General features: G+C 46.9%; 9 protein-coding genes across 13 annotated transcripts; 4 read left to right on the plus strand and 5 right to left on the minus strand.

The window, feature by feature from the left end:
- Positions 1-1,710, minus strand: LOC136187546 (NAD-dependent protein deacetylase sirtuin-3, mitochondrial-like). 2 transcript variants are annotated; one of them, XM_065975172.1, is made up of 7 exons: positions 1,380-1,710; positions 1,253-1,323; positions 969-1,201; positions 819-919; positions 718-765; positions 543-662; positions 1-327 (listed from the first exon to the last, which is right to left on the minus strand). In XM_065975172.1, exons 2-7 carry the CDS (start codon positions 1,297-1,299, stop codon positions 61-63), a joined length of 816 nt encoding a protein of 271 aa, XP_065831244.1. In that variant the 5' UTR covers positions 1,300-1,323; positions 1,380-1,710; the 3' UTR covers positions 1-60. The 2 variants fall into 2 exon arrangements, with proteins under 2 accessions (XP_065831244.1, XP_065831243.1); XM_065975171.1 differs by having other exon boundaries at positions 1,253-1,710.
- LOC136187543 (micronuclear linker histone polyprotein-like) lies at positions 1,706-4,742 on the plus strand. The gene is made up of 12 exons (XM_065975168.1): positions 1,706-2,020; positions 2,071-2,195; positions 2,275-2,348; positions 2,398-2,468; positions 2,522-2,742; positions 2,804-2,969; positions 3,026-3,111; positions 3,171-3,503; positions 3,551-3,631; positions 3,681-4,194; positions 4,250-4,354; positions 4,438-4,742. The coding sequence occupies exons 1-12, from the start codon at positions 1,762-1,764 to the stop codon at positions 4,536-4,538; spliced, it is 2,136 nt and encodes a 711-aa protein (XP_065831240.1). The 5' UTR covers positions 1,706-1,761; the 3' UTR covers positions 4,539-4,742.
- Positions 4,645-5,589, minus strand: LOC136187550 (tafazzin-like). Its single transcript, XM_065975175.1, has 2 exons — positions 5,103-5,589; positions 4,645-5,057 (listed from the first exon to the last, which is right to left on the minus strand). The coding sequence occupies exons 1-2, from the start codon at positions 5,565-5,567 to the stop codon at positions 4,728-4,730; spliced, it is 795 nt and encodes a 264-aa protein (XP_065831247.1). The 5' UTR covers positions 5,568-5,589; the 3' UTR covers positions 4,645-4,727.
- A 52-nt stretch (positions 5,590-5,641) lies between these two features.
- On the plus strand, positions 5,642-8,949 carry LOC136187618 (ataxin-2-like). Of its 2 annotated transcripts, none has more exons than XM_065975253.1 (22): positions 5,642-5,719; positions 5,771-5,801; positions 5,871-5,930; positions 5,987-6,058; positions 6,114-6,297; positions 6,357-6,427; positions 6,477-6,536; positions 6,590-6,640; positions 6,694-6,737; positions 6,793-6,871; positions 6,921-6,964; positions 7,022-7,054; positions 7,111-7,184; positions 7,234-7,289; positions 7,343-7,406; positions 7,461-7,525; positions 7,578-7,648; positions 7,702-7,798; positions 7,850-8,093; positions 8,146-8,273; positions 8,327-8,378; positions 8,429-8,949. In XM_065975253.1, the coding sequence occupies exons 1-22, from the start codon at positions 5,664-5,666 to the stop codon at positions 8,836-8,838; spliced, it is 2,046 nt and encodes a 681-aa protein (XP_065831325.1). In that variant the 5' UTR covers positions 5,642-5,663; the 3' UTR covers positions 8,839-8,949. The 2 variants fall into 2 exon arrangements, with proteins under 2 accessions (XP_065831325.1, XP_065831326.1); XM_065975254.1 differs by having other exon boundaries at positions 8,330-8,378.
- A 31-nt stretch (positions 8,950-8,980) lies between these two features.
- On the plus strand, positions 8,981-12,083 carry LOC136187617 (ankyrin repeat domain-containing protein 13B-like). Of its 2 annotated transcripts, XM_065975252.1 has the most exons (16): positions 8,981-9,149; positions 9,203-9,338; positions 9,404-9,528; positions 9,581-9,626; positions 9,683-9,736; positions 9,782-9,871; positions 9,927-9,996; positions 10,043-10,156; positions 10,210-10,276; positions 10,333-10,414; positions 10,469-10,533; positions 10,591-10,690; positions 10,762-10,959; positions 11,011-11,178; positions 11,229-11,580; positions 11,629-12,083. In XM_065975252.1, the coding sequence occupies exons 1-16, from the start codon at positions 8,985-8,987 to the stop codon at positions 11,810-11,812; spliced, it is 2,016 nt and encodes a 671-aa protein (XP_065831324.1). In that variant the 5' UTR covers positions 8,981-8,984; the 3' UTR covers positions 11,813-12,083. The 2 variants fall into 2 exon arrangements, with proteins under 2 accessions (XP_065831324.1, XP_065831323.1); XM_065975251.1 differs by having other exon boundaries at positions 10,333-10,533.
- LOC136187627 (protein PAXX-like) lies at positions 11,782-12,881 on the minus strand. The gene is made up of 8 exons (XM_065975265.1): positions 12,776-12,881; positions 12,670-12,721; positions 12,560-12,621; positions 12,324-12,511; positions 12,201-12,238; positions 12,099-12,138; positions 11,966-12,047; positions 11,782-11,909 (listed from the first exon to the last, which is right to left on the minus strand). The coding sequence occupies exons 1-8, from the start codon at positions 12,871-12,873 to the stop codon at positions 11,876-11,878; spliced, it is 594 nt and encodes a 197-aa protein (XP_065831337.1). The 5' UTR covers positions 12,874-12,881; the 3' UTR covers positions 11,782-11,875.
- Positions 12,882-14,157: 1,276 nt separating this feature from the next.
- On the plus strand, positions 14,158-16,872 carry LOC136187619 (putative transporter svop-1). The gene is made up of 15 exons (XM_065975255.1): positions 14,158-14,334; positions 14,394-14,417; positions 14,485-14,559; positions 14,611-14,682; positions 14,738-14,862; positions 14,921-14,984; positions 15,034-15,252; positions 15,314-15,673; positions 15,731-15,923; positions 15,976-16,068; positions 16,127-16,241; positions 16,293-16,374; positions 16,429-16,518; positions 16,568-16,681; positions 16,739-16,872. Exons 1-15 carry the CDS (start codon positions 14,167-14,169, stop codon positions 16,796-16,798), a joined length of 1,854 nt encoding a protein of 617 aa, XP_065831327.1. The 5' UTR covers positions 14,158-14,166; the 3' UTR covers positions 16,799-16,872.
- Positions 16,873-17,040: 168 nt separating this feature from the next.
- LOC136187625 (ribosome maturation protein SBDS-like) lies at positions 17,041-18,188 on the minus strand. The gene is made up of 5 exons (XM_065975263.1): positions 17,934-18,188; positions 17,755-17,884; positions 17,492-17,692; positions 17,277-17,444; positions 17,041-17,226 (listed from the first exon to the last, which is right to left on the minus strand). The coding sequence occupies exons 1-5, from the start codon at positions 18,059-18,061 to the stop codon at positions 17,098-17,100; spliced, it is 756 nt and encodes a 251-aa protein (XP_065831335.1). The 5' UTR covers positions 18,062-18,188; the 3' UTR covers positions 17,041-17,097.
- Positions 18,079-20,043, minus strand: LOC136187621 (E3 ubiquitin-protein ligase RNFT1-like). Of its 2 annotated transcripts, none has more exons than XM_065975259.1 (9): positions 19,476-20,043; positions 19,338-19,414; positions 19,179-19,279; positions 19,049-19,119; positions 18,912-18,994; positions 18,708-18,830; positions 18,459-18,524; positions 18,298-18,399; positions 18,079-18,243 (listed from the first exon to the last, which is right to left on the minus strand). In XM_065975259.1, the coding sequence occupies exons 1-9, from the start codon at positions 20,029-20,031 to the stop codon at positions 18,112-18,114; spliced, it is 1,311 nt and encodes a 436-aa protein (XP_065831331.1). In that variant the 5' UTR covers positions 20,032-20,043; the 3' UTR covers positions 18,079-18,111. The 2 variants fall into 2 exon arrangements, with proteins under 2 accessions (XP_065831331.1, XP_065831329.1); XM_065975257.1 differs by having other exon boundaries at positions 18,708-18,857.
- Positions 20,044-20,197: the final 154 nt, after the last annotated feature.

Genomic DNA, 20,197 nt, shown 5'->3' on the forward strand with positions numbered 1-20,197 from the left:
GGCAGTACGCATGCCCGACCCGCCGAATAAATAAAAAACACTAATCTTTCGCCATTCTTGCTACGTTTTTTCCTTATAAATCCAAGCAGGCTTTTTGAACAGCGATTTCTCGTCAACCGTCGTCGTCTCGCCTAATAATAGTTCCATATCCTTCGTCCATCCGGCCAATTCGATCAACTTCTTCACTGATTCGGTGATATCTCCGGGACAGACGACGTCGGTGGGACGTCTCATTCTCTTAGTGAACGGTTCCACCACGTCGCGATTGAATAAAACGCGCGGCGTGCTAAATCTCACGTCATTTACCAAACCCGAAAACGGTTCCACCTTAGAAAAAAAACGTGCTCTAATAATTACCACGATCTAAATTACCACGATGTAAAATTACCACAATGTAAAAATACCATGATGTAAAATTACAACGATTTAATTAAAATTACCATGATTTAAAATTAGCACAATGTAAAATTACCACAATGTAATATTACCACGATTTAAAATTACCACAAATTAAATTTACGCACTAACGCTAAACTATTTACCTCGAGAGACGTTCCCATGACAAGAAGTAGATCGCAGTTCATGAAGTCTCTTCTTTTCAACGAATAAAATCGAGGGGGCAAGTCTTCTCCAAAGAATACGATATCCGGCTTACAGACTCCCTTGGGGGAAGAATATAACGATATCACGTCCTTGTTGTACATGTAGTAGGCGTACCCTTTTTAAACAGTCACAGCGAGGAATTTTGTCTTCAATGATGAGTCGCTACACATAGAAATAAATCTTTGATCTCAAATTGTGTTGTGAATATTATTCACCTTCACTCTGGTTGGATCCTGCATTCTACTACAACGTACACATGAGGCTGTTGCAAATGTTCCGTGAGCTTCAACCAATTTTGATCCACTCACGCCAGCCACTAAAGCAAGGTATAGACTCTAGATTTTAGCATGCATTATTTCCCCCACTTCTTTCCAAGCCATCTATGTTTTGTGTCCAATTTCTGAGCAAAACGCCTTTGTTCTCCAACAATTTTAAGAAAAAATGTACGTAGTTAGGCTTAAAATTTCCCGGGTAGAGTTCTTTGGCCAAGCAGAAAAACGGTTTGGGATTAATGTGAAAATAATCGATATCAAATATTGCAGTAGGATAAGGTATCTTATACTTCTTCAAATTATCATAAAGCCCCGTTCCAGGTGTCCTAAAAACGCTGTAAGAAAATAATCGACAAACGACGACCTAGAAAATGTACCGAAAATCCGGAATTCCACTAGACGTACTAATTCCCGCTCCAGCCATAATAACAATATTTCGAAATCGCTCCTGTCGAAGCAAACAAGCTATGTCTTCCAATGTTGGATTCGGAGGCAATCTCCCACCGCGACTCGAACTCGAATAAAGTTGACGGGATTTCGATCTCGCACTGGCGACGGTCGATCGAGCCGCCGCCGCGCCCACCCGCATATCACTGAATGCCTTTGTTAGGGACTGAATTTTTCTGTCGGAACGATGAGGGAAGGCTGCTGTCGACGCTCGTATAGAATTTGTTCGGTTTTTGGCGACGGGAGGAAGCGCCGGCGTGGCGTCGCCACGAAGAGATGTTAGATCGCTTTTGAATCGAGACATACGTGCTAATCTCGGCCGCGTTAAACCTAAACGCATCGAATGCTAAGCCGAAAAACAAAAAAACAACACGCAAAGAGCCCGTAGGTACGCGCACAGCTCCCGTACGCCAAAAGTGTTGAAAAGCGTTCACATTGAATGGAGGGCGACGGGCTGAAAAAAGGCTCGTCAACGATCGTCGCGAGCAAGAAAAACGCATCAGCGCCAAAGACGTCAAAGCCGAGCGGCGAAAACAAGCACGGGAACCAAAAACGAAAGCCTCCGCCGCCGGCGACGTCGACGCCGTCCGCCGACGCCAAAAATCTCGGCCGATCGTCGCGAGACAGTCCCGTATCGGGCAGACGCAGTCCGAAGCCGTCGTCGCGACGAAGCAAGGGAAACGGCAAAACAAGCGCAGGCAAGTTCTCATTTTTTTTTCGTGCGCGAAGTGACGTAACATTGACGCAGTGACGTCCACGAGTGCAAACGAAAAGAAATCGCAACAGTCAAAAAGAGCGACGACGACGACGACGACGGATAACGAAGCCGTCGAAGAGCCGAAATCGTCCTCTTTTCGAATGTCTTACACGTCGGTAAGAGGAAAGGGGGCGGGGGTGTTTTCGTCTACGTATACGTCGCGTCTAATTAATAATTAATTAATTGATTGATTAGGAGGAACTGTTGAAGTTGGGTGATTCCGACTTGGCAAAGGTGAAGCCGTCCTATTTGGATCCGAAATTTGAAGTGTAGGTAGTTGAAATTCTTTTGAGATGTATTTTTATTTGGAATTTTTAGAACTGGTGTGTGGAATTTGGACGCGTGGATGCAGTCGCTGAGTGTAAACTCTGATGCAAGTCCCGAAACAGGTGAGATATTATATTCGAAGTATTTTGTCCAATGTTTTTTTTTTAAATTTCAGACACATTTAAGAGCTTTTCCGAGTCGGTCTCGTTGGCTCCTCGATCTGTCGGCACTGGTTTCACGTGCTCAAAGACGAGCGACAAAAAACCGGAATCGTCCACTTTGACTATGGAATTCAGACCAAGAAACGACCAAGGAAAGGGATGGAGGTCATCATCCAAGGATGACTGGAGACGTGGCAATAAGGATGGAAAGAAGAGTCGTGACGGAAAATTTAAGGTCTCTTGTCGTGAAGAGAGAAGTGGGGTGGGGTCCTTTTTTTCTATTGGGTTTCGCGCAGATCTTGGGCGAGGAGAGCTATGGTGGCAGGGAGGAAGAAGAAGAAGAGCCCGAGTGGATGACGTTTGCGCCGACAAGTCAGATGGAGTTTATCGAATTGAAGGGATTCGACGACGATGAAGATAGGCATAAACATGACGCAGAAGCGGGCGAAAAGGACGAAGACGGTTAGTTGCTTTGGTCGAGTGTGAAAGGACGCGTCTACTATCTCTCTTCACTTCAGATGGGGCCGCTTTGAACGAGCGTTCTGCTACTGGCAAGACCGATTTTAATTTGGACGACTTTTTCAAGTCGGATGGAGGACAGAACGTAAGAGAAATGCACAGTAGTAGTGACGTAGTTTTTTCTCCAAAGTAATTTCTTAATAGTTCACTGCTGACAAAGCTCCTGCTCCTCCTCCTCCTTCGGAGGAAGCTCGATTCTCTCGTTTTACCCAATGGTTTGGTGGACGAGACGAAGAGAGTGCTGTGGCGTCTAATCAGCCGGCTAAGGATGCAACGACGAGTGAGCCGCGGAACGGGAGCAGCATGCCCTTGCTGCTGCAGCATCTCATGCAGTCGGCTCAAAATGAAAAGAGTCCCCAAGTGGGCGAAGCGCCGAAAAAGAACGTCATGGACGTCGAGAACGTGGAAAAGATGTTACAAGAACGACACGCGGACCCAAGACGCGAGCAAGATGACGTCGCCAAAGAAAAAGAAAAGGTCAGTGAAATTTATAAATCAAAGTCGCGCCTGTATATATTTGACAGACTTCACCTGCCCCGAAAGTTCCTGCGGCTTTTCTCCCAACGTCGGTCATCAAAAAAATGCACCACGAAGGAAACCTTCAGGTAAAATTTTTTCCCAATCTTTTCTTTTCTGATTTATTCTCCCTCCTAGCCGGGTATCCTAGCTGATAAACCCAAATCTCCCGTCTCGAGTGAACGCACTCAGTACCCTTCTCTCGACGATCGTCAGCGCGCTTTCATTGAAAGTCAAAGGAAACAGCAGGAGATTCTTCTCCAACAGCATCGCGCTCGCGAGGATCTCCTCTATCAACGGCAACTTCTCCATGAACAACAGATGAGCCGACAGCGCGAAATGCAGCACCGCGCTCTAATGGAAGCCGAGTATCGTCGTCGTCAATCCGTTGTGCTGGCATTGCGTAAATTCGCAATCGATCACGGTCTCCCGCCGGATTTGGATCCCCGAGTCCTGTATCAATATTATCAGCGGTTTCAGCAGCAACGATTGCAACAGCACCTCCAACAGCAACAACAGCAGCAGCAGAGAAACATTTCTCCGAATCCGGCGGCTGCTGCAGCGCTCGCTCAGCATTTGGCACGCGCTGGTGTGAGGAACACGAACATTGCTGCGTCCTATCAAGGAGTTTTTCCCGGTGTAACTTCGCCTGGTAAGTATCAGCTGCTCGTCCTGCTTGCTCACATGACGAAGGGGATTCGATTAAGGTCGCAATTCACCGGTCTCGTTCACTGGTACACCGCCTCCTTCGCTTCGACCGATTCCCAAGCATCCGCTTCAGGGACAAGATGGAATAGTCACGGCAGGACAAGGTATGTGCGGGCTATAGTACAGAATAGTTCGTTCCTATAGACAACCTTTTTCTTATGATTTATGTAATCTGGCTTGATTGCAGCTGGTGGTCTGTCAAAGTGGTTTGGCGGTGGAAGGAGCGAATCTTCGCCTCCCTCTTCTTCCGCGCAGGAACCCGTCGAGGATAAGCAGAGCATAGACTGAGAGTTGAAAAAATGAGTTTCCTGTTAGGTTGCTAACTGTCTCATCCGCTGGATGACGTGCATTTGATTTGTTATATGGGGAAAGGTGGGAGGAAAGCTATTACGTGTCTAGTTAATAATTTGATAGATATAATCATGTTTGTGGACAGAAACGGTATCTTCTGCATATACAATCTTAATTAATGAGATACTAATTGTGTTCCCACTCTTGGTGCATTTCGATTGCTTTCTGTCTCATTCTCGCAAACGTCGCCTCGATCACGTCCGTTATTTCCTTGCGTTGAGTGAGCGCGTCCGTTTGCGTTTGCCTATGACGCGCGAGCATTTCCACAAAATTCAGAGGTTCTTCAATTAGAATCGTAACGCGTTTAAACATGCGCGGAATGTAGGGTTTTCTATTCGGCAGCACGTCGTCCATCCCAACGTGCCAAATGGGCACGACGATGGGAGGAATCATGCAGTCGGATATCCATCTTCCAACGCCCCATTTCAATCTCATCAACTCCCCACTCTCATTAACCTGAGAAAACAATAGAAAACCCATATCTACTATGTATTCTCTGACTTTTCCTTCTGGGTAAATGTGAGTCCAACCGCCCTCGTTCAATCGATCCAAGGTGAAGTCCATTGCCTTTTGATAGACACCGTATCCGCGAACGACGGGCACAACTCTCCCAAAGCCGAATACAATCGACTGCACTAGGCGAGTGAATATGAGCTCTCTTGCTCCAGGAACCCATCGAGCTGATTGGAGACTTGGCAATGTTGCCCAGAGATGGGGATCGTCCATGCACGACGCGTGATTGCTAACGGTGATCAGTGGAACGTTTTTGGGACGATTGAAAACGTGCTCGACAAGAATATCTCGGTTTATGACGCGCGTTTGATTCAATTTCGTCATCCAAAATCGTGAATAGGCGTGGACGACTGTCAGAGCGAATCTAGACATGATCTGCCACCAGGATCGCGTAGGTTGCTCTGGAAACGGCCACTCTGTGGTGCGAATTCGCCAATTTCGAAAGCGTTCCATGGCTTCGGCACGCCAGCGCACGGGACATGGGCTCGAAAGAGCACGTGTTATAGCACCGCCACTAGCGCACGTCAAGTTCTTCCTAGTTTTTCGGCCATGACTTCAGTACACACGACTAGCGGTCGAAATCGGGGCGGAAGAGCCTCTACGAGGTATCTGCTTGTCGATCGTCGTCGATCGCACTTTCTAAACGCCTATTTCAGTTCTCGCAGCGAACGCGCGGAAGCGAACGCGGTACGACTCGGAAAATTGCGATGCACCGCCTCTACAACGACGTCTCGCGCGTTTCTATATCTCTTCTAGATCGCCGCAGACGGAATCTACTCCAATAAAGCGTTCGTTCACGCCATTTCGACACTTGTCGTACGATAAAAGACGCCGCGAAGAGGAAAAAAGCGATTCGATTATTCGTTTTGCAGGGATTGCCCGTCGAAGTGACGGTCGCAAACGGGAATGTCTATTCGGGAATACTAAAAACGATTTCTCCTAAAGTGCGCCGGGAAATCCAATCTCAATTCATTTCCGCGATCCAAGAAACTCTTGTAGACGGAATTCTGTCTCGACGCCGTTAATTTGAAACGATCGGTCGGCGAAGACGGAAAAAAGGAGGAAGACGATGAGGGGGAGGAAGACGACGTTGATCCTGCGCATCTCATTCCCGTCGTTTTCGAACCGAGAGATATTTTGCACATAGTGGCTGGAAGAGTGAATCCGGGCGCTTTAGCAAAAGGTAAACGTTGAGATGTCGATACGTGCGTTGTGCTTATATTCGTTTTTTTTTGAGAGTAGTTGTCGAGTCGTTTCAGACTGACACGGAAATCAGTAAATGTAATGGGGTTATTCGTGATAAAGAATTCGAGGTATAGCGAAAAGTTGACTTGTCTGCAATTCTCTATGGATTTTCTCCAGCCGTGGACTGCCGATGAAGCCGACGTGAATCCTGTATCCAATTTAGAAGATGCTACAAAGGTAAGGACTTCCAAATTTTGGAAGTGTCCAAAAAGACCTGCTTTCTGTTGCAGTTTGGTGGTGGCTGGGATGCTGAGGATATGTTTAGAACGAACAGGAAAAAGGTGAAGGAGTGATGGATTTCGCCGTGTAGAATTGACGTATGTCTCCATTTCAGTTTAATGTCAAGTCTTCGTATAATGAAACGATGACGGAATATACGTGAGAACTGCTAGGTTCATGCGGATTTGACTATCGGGTGTCGATGCTCGCGTAGGACGCCGCTTCAGCGCGAAGATACGGACGAATTTAGGAAGCGCGAAGAACGGGCCAATCAACTGGCGAAAGAGATGGAGGTAACGAACGCAAAAGCTCCTAAAGTTGTGCCTGTGAAATGTCGCTTAGAAGAAGATGGTTCCTGTGGACGATGTTGGCACAGAAGAAGAAAGGTACTTTGCGTGCGCACGAAGACGTGTTCGTTAATAAGACGTCTTACTATTTCGTAGATTTAGTTCAGTTCCTCGGCCACGGAATAGAAAGTAGATTGGGCAACACTCGTGACTTCTTTCGTCTACATCATTCTATTTTCTCTAAGTGTAATAAAGGATGATAGCGAAAAGGGGGAGGAGGAGCCGCCTCCGCCGCCGCCACGAGTAGAAACGGCCGACGGTAAGCGGAATTAGTTTGTTTTGGGATTGTTTGTAGTGTTTACTTACAGTGAAAGAGGAACCAAGTGAGTCTTCTCACTCTGGGACGGTAGTGACTGTGCAAAAAGTATTAGATAATTTAAATCCCGCACATCGAGACGAAGGTGTATTGCTTTTTAGCCCAATCGAATTCGAGAAGGTCCGAATATGCCACCAATTCCAGAAGACAGTGCACTCTCCTCTCGTAATTAACAGAACGTTACAAAGTCAACATTTTTCGAATACGTTATTTGCCTAGAGTGGCGTAAGGAGCAGATGTTGAAAAACTTGAAATCGTTCTCGGAAAACTTCCAATTGAAGAAGGTGAGTCCTAATCCCTTGGCCCTAACGCAGTCGTACTAAAAAAAATGCGTAGGTTTCTGATGAGAGTGGAAGCGGCGTAACGCAGTCAAGTGAAGAAGATCAGCCGTCCACACAAAAACAAGAGTAGAATATCTTTCCAGTATCAAAGCCTCAATCAAAGACATCATTTTATGCAGGTCTTTCACGTTCAATCCAGATGCTAAAGAATTTTGCCCTACCGCGCCAACGTTTCAACCGTCCGTGCCGCCGTCGCCTCCACCTCCTCAGCAAGTGGTGCGAAAATTCTTCTTCGATTGATTTAACGTTATTAGGTTCCACGTCTAGATGCTACCGGCACCCGCGACGCCTACATCGCCGAGCGTCTCTCCCGAATCCCAGATGATTGTTCAGCAACAGCAACGAACGCCGCTATTGAGCCAGTTTCCGCAGCAACAAGTGTACATGGGACCGCAATACATGCCTGTACAGCAGCAGAATCATCATCACCAACAGCAACCTTTTCCAATGCAGCAACTTCCCCTTGCTGCTCCACCCCAAGCCGCTTACGGTCAACCGGCCAGAAATCGAGGTAAGGCTCTTCGTGGATTTTTTTCCACGAACATTAATGGATCTCTTTGTAGGACCCATTCTTGTGAATCAACCTCATCCGTCTGCGTGGCAGCCGCAGATGATTCCCGTTCAGCAGATGATACCGCAGCACTCGGTTCCCATGGTAGCTCAGCCAATGATGGCTCCATCGTCGCCTCAGGTAGGGTAGCAAGGCCCCTCTTTCTACACTGTGACACACGTTCTACTTCCAAGCAGATGGGACCTTCAGTGGCATGGATAGGAGGCCCTCCCGCTGAGATGTTTGGTCAGTACGCAAAACGATTGCTGTCTTGATTTTCTATGCTAATGTTTTAGTCCCCGCTGGTCATCAGGCAGCAGTTATGGCGTCACCGCCGCCACCCCACTATGGTCATCCTCAGCAGATGTCAAGGGTGATGGTGGCTCATCATCATCATTCTCAACAGCAGCAGCAACACCAGCACCAACAGCAGCAGCACCAACAGCAGCAGCAGCAGCTTGCCTATTCATCCCAATATCATCAGGCAACTCAACTTGCTGCTATTCACGGTGCCCCACTGCAGCATGCAGGAGCACCGGTCTTGACTTCACAGCCTCAAGGGAATAACGACGGCGGCGGCGGCGGCGGTGGCAGTGGCGGTTCTGTCTCCTATGCACGGCATGGACACGGCCCACAGTCTCCTGTTGTCGTTGTGCAGCCAACTATGTTTCCAGGACGGAATGGAAGTTATCAAGTTGGACAGTAAGTTTATTTTGACGTGCGGAAGCACTGTGCATTAAAAAAAAGAAGAGAATTTAACAGGTAATTCGTTGGCTAACGTGATGGAACGTTGCAGATAAATTAATAGTTGTCTTTATTTCGTACTGCCGACCTCTCTGTGAAAGCTGTCGGATGGCTCGCTACGTTCTCTCTTTCCGCCCGTACCGAAATGTGAATGAGTATTATCGTTGCAACGAACGTCGTGGGCCCGGATTCATTATGGACGCGTATCCTCTCCACTGGTTCGTGTGGCGAGACGACGCCGCTCGGCTCGAAAGGCACATTTCCATGCACAAAGTTCATAGCATATACGCCAAACGGTTTTATCGACTCTTTGCTTACTCCGAAAGGAGGAAATGGAACGAAAAGACAAACGAGGTCGAACTCCCCTTCACCTTGCCGTCAGTCTCGGCCGCACGGAATGTGCTCGCGTTCTTTTGGCCAACGGAGCCGACGTCACGGCCGAAAACGCGACGAAATATACCGGTGGGAGCCCCCCCCCCCCCCCCCCCCCCCACATCGCAAGGAATCGTCTCTCTATGTATCTTTAGTTTTTAACGAGGCTATCAGCACTGGAATTTCGGAGCTGGTCGAGTGCGTGCTCCAGTGCCGCGACTTTAGGCTTGGCATTGAGGGGGCTCAGGCAATTCCTCATCTCATGGAACGAGTGCAGCAGGTCAGAGAAAAAAACGAAAAAGAGATGTCACGCGATGCTTTCATCTAATTAGAGTCCCGATTTTTACGTCGAAATGACGTGGGAATTCAGCAGTTGGGGTAAAAGGGAATAATATCTGATCATATGTCGTGGGAAACGCGGATGCTTTTTGCAGTTCCTTTTCTGTCTCGAGCGTGTCCAAGCGACACGTATCGAATATGGAAAAAAGGTAGTTGGTCAGTCACGCAATAGATACTGATTGGGGTTCTTCTAGGAGCTAACGTTCGCATCGATACCTCATTGATTGGATTTGACAATATGTCTTGGATTCGAGGCAATAAGAGATTCCTTTTCAAAGGAGACAGTGAGAAAATCGCAACGAAGACGTTTCTGCTGGCGAATTCGTCTTCTCTGTGTAGACACAAAAACGGTTTTTATGGAAATCGATTTGGATAAGAAAATCGTGCATCAAGAAATATTTGACATTCGGTAAACGAGTAATCAATACGTAGAATCTCTTCTATGTGGTTTGCAGAAAAAGAACAGATCCAATTCAAGCTGCCACTCCCCGTCCAAAAGCCGTCGCTGCCTGTCTATCGAACCCCAACGTGTCTACCGTGCTTCATTCGGATAACATATCGTTTTCTCGGTGCACTTGACAAACAATCTAAGTATTGTGTGCTAATCAATTAGCTGACATAGAGCCAAGAGTGGGTTATTGGGATTTCGCTCTGACCGAACTGAAGACGTCGGCAGATACTCAGCAAAGGTAGATGATGTATAAAGAACTGTGTTGATAATTTCTAATTGGAGGGACGTGTGAAGGTTTTCTCCGCTTGTGACGTCGAATTCGTCACCCGAACGCGCACAGAGCATCTATCGGAAGCGGAAAAGAGAAAATTCAAAGGTAACCGACCTTCACTTCATCATCATCACAAAAACTTTGTATATATGTACGTAGGCGGTGGGCTGAAAAAGCTGCTTGGCCTCAGCGGAGATTCGGACCAGGAAAAGACAGAGGAGAATGTTTGCGATGCGTACATTCGGTCACCGGGTACTTTACGAGACTATTTGTCCCCCTAGGCTTCTGCGACGGCGAGGCCAAGTTTCGATGGCAATCCTCGTCGCATGTCTCCAGACGAATATTTTAGACCGGGTCCCAATTTCAAATCGGGAGAACACGGTAAGCATTCTTTGAAGCTCTAATAGCGTTCAGATTAGCCTCGGACCCATGCCTCCATGTACGCTTCCTAGATATTGGACGAAAACCCGAAGTAAGCGTTAGTTCGCAAAAATTCAAGGCCACTCTTTGGATGGCCGACGAGTTTCCGCTTTCGCTCGGCGATCAAGTTCTGCCCGTGATTGAACTACTGGCTGCCAATATTAGTCACTTTGCGAAGCTGAGGGATTTCATTCATCTACATCTTCCCGGCGGATTTCCAGTGAAAATAGGTGCGGCAACAGCAAGAGAGTCATGGCGCGTTGTGACGTTGTTCTTTTTAGAAATTCCTCTCTTTCACGTGCTGAATGCAGTCGTGACGTTTTCGAATATAAATGGTTCGGATAAGGACGCCGTGGGAGTCAAACGAACGCCATCAGGAAATGATTCCCGCTTGCAATCGGACCGCTATCAAGATCCAGTTGCTCCCTCCGGTCCTCTTCAACGCGAGGGTACGTAAACCGACGAGACATCGATGTCCAGAGAGAATTTTCCCTATCAGGCTTAAGGAAACGGGGAGGAGACGTCGCCGTATGGAAAAGCTCCGAGTCGTCAACGGCCGAATTTGTTGATAATAGTCAACGGCGTTCGAAAATAGAAATAGCAGCCAACGTGTTCGACGTGCCCAAAGGACTGCGCACTTCTGGTTCGTCCGACAGCGTCGGCGGCGGCAACGGCGGGAGTTCGACGAGAATTGACTCGTCAGCGGCGGACGAGAGCGACGAGCTTCTGCAGTACGCCATACAGCAAAGTCTGCTCGATTCAAAATGTGAAGAGAATCGAAATGAAAGAGAAAGAAGAGAAGCGGAAGTGACTCGAGCTGCACCGCCAATAACAGAAGACGAAGAACTTAGGTATGGGGGAAGAAGAGGGGTCAACCCTACTACGTTGATTTTTTGTAGAGCTATCAAGCAGAGCATGACGTTTGAGCCTGTGGATCAACGTCAATCGCATGGCAGCCCTCTTCGACGAGACGATTATAATGTCGCCATGGCGCTGAGAGCGTCGGAAGAGAGCGAAAGGCAAAGGCAGCAGGAGGAAGATGAATTGCAACGCATTCTCAAACTCTCGCTGACTGACAAATGAAAGGCGAAATTTCGCGTCAGATAAAAGTCACTGCAACTACAACGTCGTTCTGTCTTCCTCACTTTAGTCATATTGAACTCCAGCTGCTGCCTTCTTTCTACGTGAGTATGCTATGCGAATCAATTGTATTAATTATTTTTTTCACTGTCCTACCGTTTGCTGCCGGGGTTGATTAGACTTGAACCTTGTTGTCGTTTGACCTTCGGTTTCGTTGTCCTCTGTCTGCTGTCTGATTCTGAGACGAGACTAATATATGATACTATGTACGCGATGGTGCGTCTATTACCTCCGACAAACGTCGGTGCGGTGGCATCAGGGGAAGAGAGCTTGCAAGAATTGAAATGAAAAAAAAGAGCGTGCGTATCAATTATTAGGCTTTTTCTCTCACCCTCACTCTTTCCAGTTCACCGATTTTTTCTTGTGATTCTAGAAGAGTTTCAATGACTTGTACGGTTGAAATTTCAGCGGAACCTCTCAGTTGAGACTCCACTGGAGAATTTGTATCGCTAACTTTCTAATTTTTGTCGAAGATCTGTCACCAAGTCTGCCAATCGAAAGACGACGTATTGCAGCTCGTGCTTTCGCGCACTAGATGCCGCTTCAAACAGGTCAATCGTTTGAAGTGACGAGCCAAGAGTCAAAGACAGTCGATCGGGCTGCACAGCCACAACAAGAGACCCTCCATCTCCAAAGGCATTCCTATGTAAAGAGTGCTGCTGTCTTTGACTCCTCAATAAGCCGTCCTACCCTATCCTGGCTAAAAGTGCCGTCTCAAGATCGCTATCACGGTCGTCATCAGAGTTTCCAGGCTGAGCACAAAAAGGTCTCAACGAGGAGGGTATGTGCCTATCGTTCACCAGCTCATCCGGAGATTTTACTACTTTCCAGACGTCAATGCCATCTGTCGCTCTACACACACGTATAATTGCCAAATTTCGGCTGTTGGTGTGCTATTTCACTGACGAGAGTGAAAGAGCCTGCTCGCCCTCGAGCCATCGGGCGCAGCAGATAAATTTCTTTCCGCCAGCTTGCACCACTTTTTCAAACTTCTTCTCGGACATAATATTGAACGGAGATTGATATCCCGTACACTTTCCTCGAGAATGGATGCGCCGACGGGTCGCCCTTGGAATCAGTCGAGAGGAAGATGGAGAGGAAGAGGAAGCCGAGGAAGAGGACGGGGACGAGGTCGCGGCCGAGGAAGAGGCCATTTCTTGAAGTCGCAGCCTTGGGTAGATCAGGTGAACCGTGAGACCACACCATTCCTGCAGGCACTGTAGTCTACAGAAGCAGTGAGGGAAAAATGTCTCGCTGCTTGTACCAGGGCCTGGCTTGCTGTCGGTGTTCAGTAACCTATCCTACGTGTGCACTCTGACATATTTTTAGGCAACTCTTTTCTTTTTGCTTGGCAGAAAAGTGATCGAATCGAATATTATTACAAAGCGTCGATGATTGAGGATCCTTGGGACCGCCGAAGTGCTGATGCAAGTGCCTACTATAAAGTGTCGATGATAGAAGATCCTTGGGAGCAATTAGTTTGAGAGATACATCAATTCATAATATAAATTGACTTTATTTTACTTTGTTGACCTGTCCTTGTCTTCAGACACGTACACTGTTTATAAAAGAAACTGCTTGGCTTGGCTGACGTACGCCATGTAGTTCAGAACTAAATCTCACAATTTTGAACTTCGTCAAGCCTCAATGACGGAAGAGAAAATCAAAACGCGCGAACTGTTCATTAGCTAGCGAATTCGTCATCCAAACCGTCTGAGAGCGATCGAGAGGGACCAACTACTGAAAGCGTTCCGAGTTCAGACAAACGTACAAGGCACTAACTTCTGCCATCGCATTAGGATCGAAGCCGATCACACACTCACGCTTGTACAAAGACATTTGCCTAGGAATTAGACAGGCATCTTTGTAAATAAATAAATAACTAGAGACAATTTTTGTCTATTGATTGTGTGTCTTGTAAGTCCTGCTTCTTTGTAGTTTTCACAAAAACCAAGTGTTCCCAGACCTCCTTTTCGCGGTGAAAGTGCGAGCAGTGGAAGAGCTTCCAGTTCAGTACTCAGTGCCGAAGCTTCTGGTACTCCATCTTCAAGTACTGCAGGATCAAAATCATACTTGCCGGCATCTGTGCTATCTTTCTTCCTATTGAAACAATAGAGAGCTCAAGGTTTGTCCCATTTCCCCATTCCTGCGACATGACTGATGTGCCGCCGCGGTTTAGGACGTTTTGGCACCTAAAAACAGAAGAGAAACGACTAATAATCAATTGAATAGTATGTCTGTATTTTATTTTACATCTCGTTATTTATTTTTCCACTCTCGCGTGTCCCGGCCCTGCGATGGACCTCCACTTGAAGAGACATCGCTCACCAGACGGCGACGGAGAAGAGGACGAGCTCGAAATCACCGCTACAGACGAGGACGTGTTTACAATCGACGAAGCAATCGACTCGTGCGGATTTGGCTGGTTTCAAGTCAAGCTCTCCGTCTTCTCCGGACTAATATGGGTAGGAAACGTCGAAAAAGTTAAAACGATTCGAAATCAGCTCACGTCTCACTCCCGCAGGTCGTCGACGCCATGGAAATAATGGTGAAGAACTACGAGCGGATGTCCACCTGCTCGAATCGAAACTCTGCGATTTTTCTCGTGTGCGTAGGTTCTATCTATTCTTTCACCTGCCGCTCGTTGCGAATTCCAACTCCAGCCGTATGAAGAGGGTCTAATCACGACAGTATGACCGCGTCCACGTGGAAACCCGCGTGGGAGACTTCTTTGTTGTCAGGTGGTATTCGTTGGCATGCTCTTTGGAGCGGGATTTTGGGGAGCTGTAATGGACAAATACGGAAGAAAAAGAGTTCGTCTGCTTGCCGCGCTGTGTTCGCGTCTACAGAGACGATCTCTCTACGCAGGGTCTCTTCATCATTTCTGTGGGCGTGTGCATTTTTGCTTTGATCAGCGCCTTCTCGTTTTCCTACTGGTTCTTGCTGCTCAGTCGGGGTCTGGTGGGATTTGCTATTGCCGGAGGAGCACAGGCGTAAGACCCTCCTCTTGAAATGGAATGTCTTTTTTGACTACCATATATACATACATAGGGTGACGTTTTATTCGGAATTTCTTCCGACAAAAAACCGCGCCTATTGTCTCATCCTCATCGAAGTAATGATTGTCAAGTCGAAAAGACATTCAATTACCATTTTTTTCGCAGTTCTTTTTTGCCTTTGGCACGTTCTTCGAAGTCGTTCTCGCCATTTTCGTCATGCAGCCGTCGTCCGGTCACGACGACTCGATTCTCAACGTCACGACAACCTTGATGACACCCATCGCCAATTCGACTCTGGCACTGGAGACTCCAAACGGAGGAAATTGGCGCTATCTCCTTGGCTTCACAACCGTTCCACTCGTGCTCGATCTGTTCGCTTTTTTGGTGAAAATCTCGTGAAAATGCATATCTATTAATGTTTTTTGTTGATCTTTCTCTCTAAAAGTTCGTTCCCGAGAGCCCTCGCTACTATATCGCCTGCGGAAAATTAACGAAAGCGTTGAACGTCCTCGAGCAGGTGGCACGGTCGAACAAGAAATCGCTGCCGCCCGGACGACTCGTCTCCAAAGGCGAAAAGGAAATGATTATGATGATGCGAGCGACGAACAATACGACGCTCGTCAGTGGCGACGCCGACGAGACGGCAATGACGATGATGGGCATCGAGGATCAGAACGAAGAAGCGCAGGAGAGCGATGATCAGCTTTTGGCCGGCAAAAGAGAGTCGGTGTCTCAGGACGAAGGAGAAGATCCGGAACGGCTGCTTATTTCTACTTCTACGGCTTTGGCGATCGAACCTAAGAAGGTTTGCTAGTGAATGTTACACCTTTGAATTGAACGCGATCTGTGTGTTTTTGTTTAGGAGTCGCGGGGCCGGTTTCTCGATCTTTTTTCGACTACCGAGCGGATTAAGACGACGCTTCTGTTGTGGAATATTTGGTTTGCTGCCGCCTTCGGATATTACGGCATTGTGCTGTTGACAACCGAAGTTCTAACCATTATCGACGAACTTACAGTCAGCAATTTGACCGATGGCTCCTATATGCCCTGCTATGGTCAGTGGAATAAATTGCTTTTATTCTGTCACAAGGATCGTTGGCTTCACAGATCATTCGACCCAGAGAAACGATACGATTTGTGCGTTGCTCGATTTGGACGACTACAAGCAGGTCCTTTGGACAACAGCCGCTGAGCTTCCTGGTATATAGATTTTTGTTGGTCCAGGACACTTGAGCTCACGCTACGCGATCTTTCGTAGGTATTCTTCTAACGGCTTTCATCGTCGAAAGAATTGGGCGAAAGAAAACGATGGCCATCGAATTCGGCGGATGCGTCGTCGCCTTCTTTCTCATGTACATTTGTCCCATTAACAAGTAAGAGAATTGTCTGTGTGTCAGGCCTGGCATGCGTACACGTTCCCTTAGGATAGCTCTCATGTTCCTGATATTTGTTGTGAGAGCTCTCATAACCGGAGCCTTCCAAGCAGCCTACGTTTATACCCCCGAGGTACAACAAAGTCATTACCGTATTTCTTTTTTTTTGAGTTTTCTTGTCTCTAAGGTCTATCCTACCGCTGTGCGTGCCGTTGGTCTTGGAATGTGCTCTACTATTGCTCGGCTAGGAGCTATGATAACCCCGTTTATCGCTCAGGTACTTGTTTCTGCTGCTCGATTCTATGTACTTGACTTTTGTCTGAAAGGTGCTGCTTCGAACAAGTATTCGAGGTGGAGAAGGCACCTACGCTGGCGCTTGCCTAATGGCTACTGTTTGTGCTTTGTTACTGCCTATAGAGACGATGGGAAAAGGCATGCGGGTTGGTCTTCTAGTTTGTTTCGAAAGCCTGCCTTGGTTGGAATGATTTCCTCTATAGGATAATCTGAACGTGAAGAAAGCTCCAGTCGAGGAAGAACAGAATAGCAGTAAGGCATAACAAAGTTCCTTCGATAAATTGTTTTTTTTTGTTTCACAAGTCCTTGAGTTTTAAAATACCATATTCATCACATCCTTCTGGTGTACGCCAGTAGAATCATCATTCAGATCGAGTCTGTAGCGTTGTGGAACGAGAAGAGAAAGACAGGCGGGACGAAGGTCCCCTCCCGGCTGCATTATGTGAGGAAGCTCATCATAGCAACTGTCTTTACGGAAGAAGAAGAGGGGAGAGAAGCAAGATGCAACGGTAAGAAAGCAATCGATAATATCTTTCTCTTATCAATGTTCTTCTGCGTTAGTCTACTCTAAGCGTTCGTCGCCTTCTTCGATTTCTTTCAGGTTAATGACCTCTAGCGTTCCTTTTCCTTTCGTTTCCGCTCTCAATATTTCGTCAATGGCTCGAAACTGGCCCGGATCAGTCAAGCAGATCTTAGACAGAACATCGCAAGAATTGAAAAAGAGGATCAATATGAAATCACCATTTCCAAGTTGCCCTCCTCCCAATTCTCTCGTTCCACGCTTGCAATGTGCGACATCAACATTTCACGTGCCTTCTTTGCATCTCGTCGCGGCAACGCCAACGACAAGCGCATGTGCGCCCTCTCAATGCTCATCGTATCCTTCAGCAAACGAATCACTTCCAAAGCCTAAAGGTATAAAGATTATACGCGTGTAATCATTCCGATTATGATACCTGTTGTTTTGCACTGCGAGTCGGCTTGACGGAATAGTGAATGTCTTTCATTCCTCGCTCAATCACTCCCACGGTATAGGGTCGTTTCGTTTCTGGGTTAACACACTTGTCTGCCACTATAGTGGCAATGTCACGCAAAGTTGATTCCAACTGTTGGTGACGCTCTTTCTCGGAAACCTGCAATTCGCCCTTAGCTAAAATCTATAAGATTAATTAATTAATTAATTATTTAATTAATTTTGACCCCAATCGGTATCTCTCGCCTCTTTGCAGATTTCCGTCTGATCGTCCGAACCGAAGCATTTGAGAAGATCTTCGCGCTTCGCCACTTGCCCTTTGGAAACGTTCACAAACACTGTATGAGTCTGGAGAACCTCGTCGATGTCTTTCTCGCTAAATGAGAACGATAGAGAAAGCGCGCGAACGGGTGCGCGGGACTTACGCGCCGCTTCGCCACGAAACCACCTTGTTCTTATAGCAGGCGATCTCGAAACGCTTTCCGCCTCGCTTTCGTCTCACAATCGCGACGTTAGTCAGTCGAATTTGGTTCGTCGGCGTGAATATCGACATTTTTCTTGCACGTAGCGCACGCTACTACCAGGTCGATTGTATTTGCAGAATCAAAATAACTGTATTGATGCGGATGTGTTTCCATCTCTCCAGAGAGGATCGTGGGCTACTGCAGCTCTGCATAGGGGACACGTCCGCTCTCGATCAAACCATACAGATATGCATCCTTCACAGAAAATATGCTAAACAAAAAGCATTAATCCTTTATTTATAAGTGTATCTCTTTAGTATCGCACTCTGCAGTGAAGAAGTATTGGCTCGGCCAATGCGTCTTGACATATGGGACATGATGCTTCCGCACTGGCAAGTTCCTCCTTTGTGGGACGAACACCATATTGCTATACCCAAGATCAACGTTCACAATCGTCTACAGATAACTAAGCGTCTTCCTGCTTACCCTATCGTGACAAAAATCGATAATCGCTTTCTTAACGTCCTTACACTTTTCATACAAAGACAAACCCTAAGGAATATATAGGTATGCTTGTAGACTGACAGTTCATAAATGACGGGACAGTCAGCTAGAGACATACGCTACACTCTAGGCACAATCAGAACTCAAATTGGATACAGAAAAAAACGTCCATAAGAAACAGGGATATGTGCCTTTGTAACTCCTCTAGGTGTATCATATATATGTACATACCTTCAGAAGGGTATACAGGCCAGTAAAAAACAAAGCTGATACTGCTGATGAGAGATCATTGTACATAGAGAAGAAGTTGAGCCATAATGGAAAGGGAAGAAGAAGCCGATAGAACTGGGCAATCTGTTCAATAAGCATAAAATATTTTCCCTGAAAATTGGCACTGACTACACATAGTGAGGTGCAAAAAAAGAAGTGACGTACCTTTTTCTTATTCATGATGCACTGATTGCAAGCCAATAGGACCAGACATTTGAGAACCATCGCCAAAAACCGAATAACAAAATCTAAAAAAATCGAATTCAAACATTGACTTTTTATCAATATTGACATATTTTCACCCGTTATTCCAACGGACCACATAATATCCCAAGCATCATCTAATTCAAGATTTGGCATTCGAAAAATTAGACTGAAGAAAGAAAGAAACAAGATCCTTCTCTCCAACCATAAAAAAGTAATTTTGCTAACCATCTGTACAGATTGTGAGACGGAAAAACGTAGTAAATTAGGACAACATTCGAAGAGAGAAACACCATCGTTCGAAAAATCTCATGTCGATTTCTCCTATCCTAAAATGGACCACCAATAAATGGGTACGTCATTTCAGAGAGAATAGCATTCTAATACTTGGAGTGCAACTTGTCGTTTAATCTGCTTATTCGCATTGACAAACATGACAAACAGACCGACCAGAACCAAAACGCCTAGACAAAGAAAGAGAAGAAGAATATATAACAAGAGTCCTCATTCTCTTCTCATCTATACCGAGTCCGTGATCCCACAGAAGCTTGACACCAAACAAAAGCGCAAACGGAACAATTCGCTGCAGCCAACGCATGGCAACTTGAAATTCCGCCGAATTGCTATTATCGTCGTCATTCGCATTATTATTATTATTATTTCCGTGTCTGCCGTTGTTGCGAGCCTGCGTTTCGGCTCGTTCTCCCGATCCCGTCGCGTCGATTTGAATTCCCGTCTCGAGATTAAACGTCGACGCGTTGCTCGCATACGACGGCGATGGCGATGCAAAGAAGACGTTTCCTGACGCGCCGCGCTGGTGCGCGCGAGTCGTCGTCACGGGCGCCGACGTCGGCATGTCTTCCGCGACGTCCGTCGCCGTTGCATCGGGACTGGCGCTTCTCTCTGGCGGCGTCAGGCGTCCGAGACCGGCGAAAGCGAGCGCGTTCCGAATGGGGCCCAGGCGTTGAGCAAATCCGCTCGTTACGTCGTTAGCGTTATGATTGCGTTGCAGGGACCACGACGCCGAGCGGGAATGGGTTCGTTGCGCTTGAAATCGATAGTTTTCTCCACTTCTTTCCATGTAGCGCGCGCCCACCGCGGACTCTCGTTCTTTTCTTTTTTCCATGATTCGACGTTTTCGACTCTACGTCAAGCGTCACTGGCTCGTTCTAGGACTACTACTTCTACTCTGCGTCGTTCTTCTGTATAAATTTTCTCCAAGAGTAAGAGAACCCCTCGAAAATCGT

This window comes from Oscarella lobularis, chromosome 5 (assembly GCF_947507565.1).
Source record: "Oscarella lobularis chromosome 5, ooOscLobu1.1, whole genome shotgun sequence".
Lineage (NCBI taxonomy): Eukaryota > Metazoa > Porifera > Homoscleromorpha > Homosclerophorida > Oscarellidae > Oscarella > Oscarella lobularis.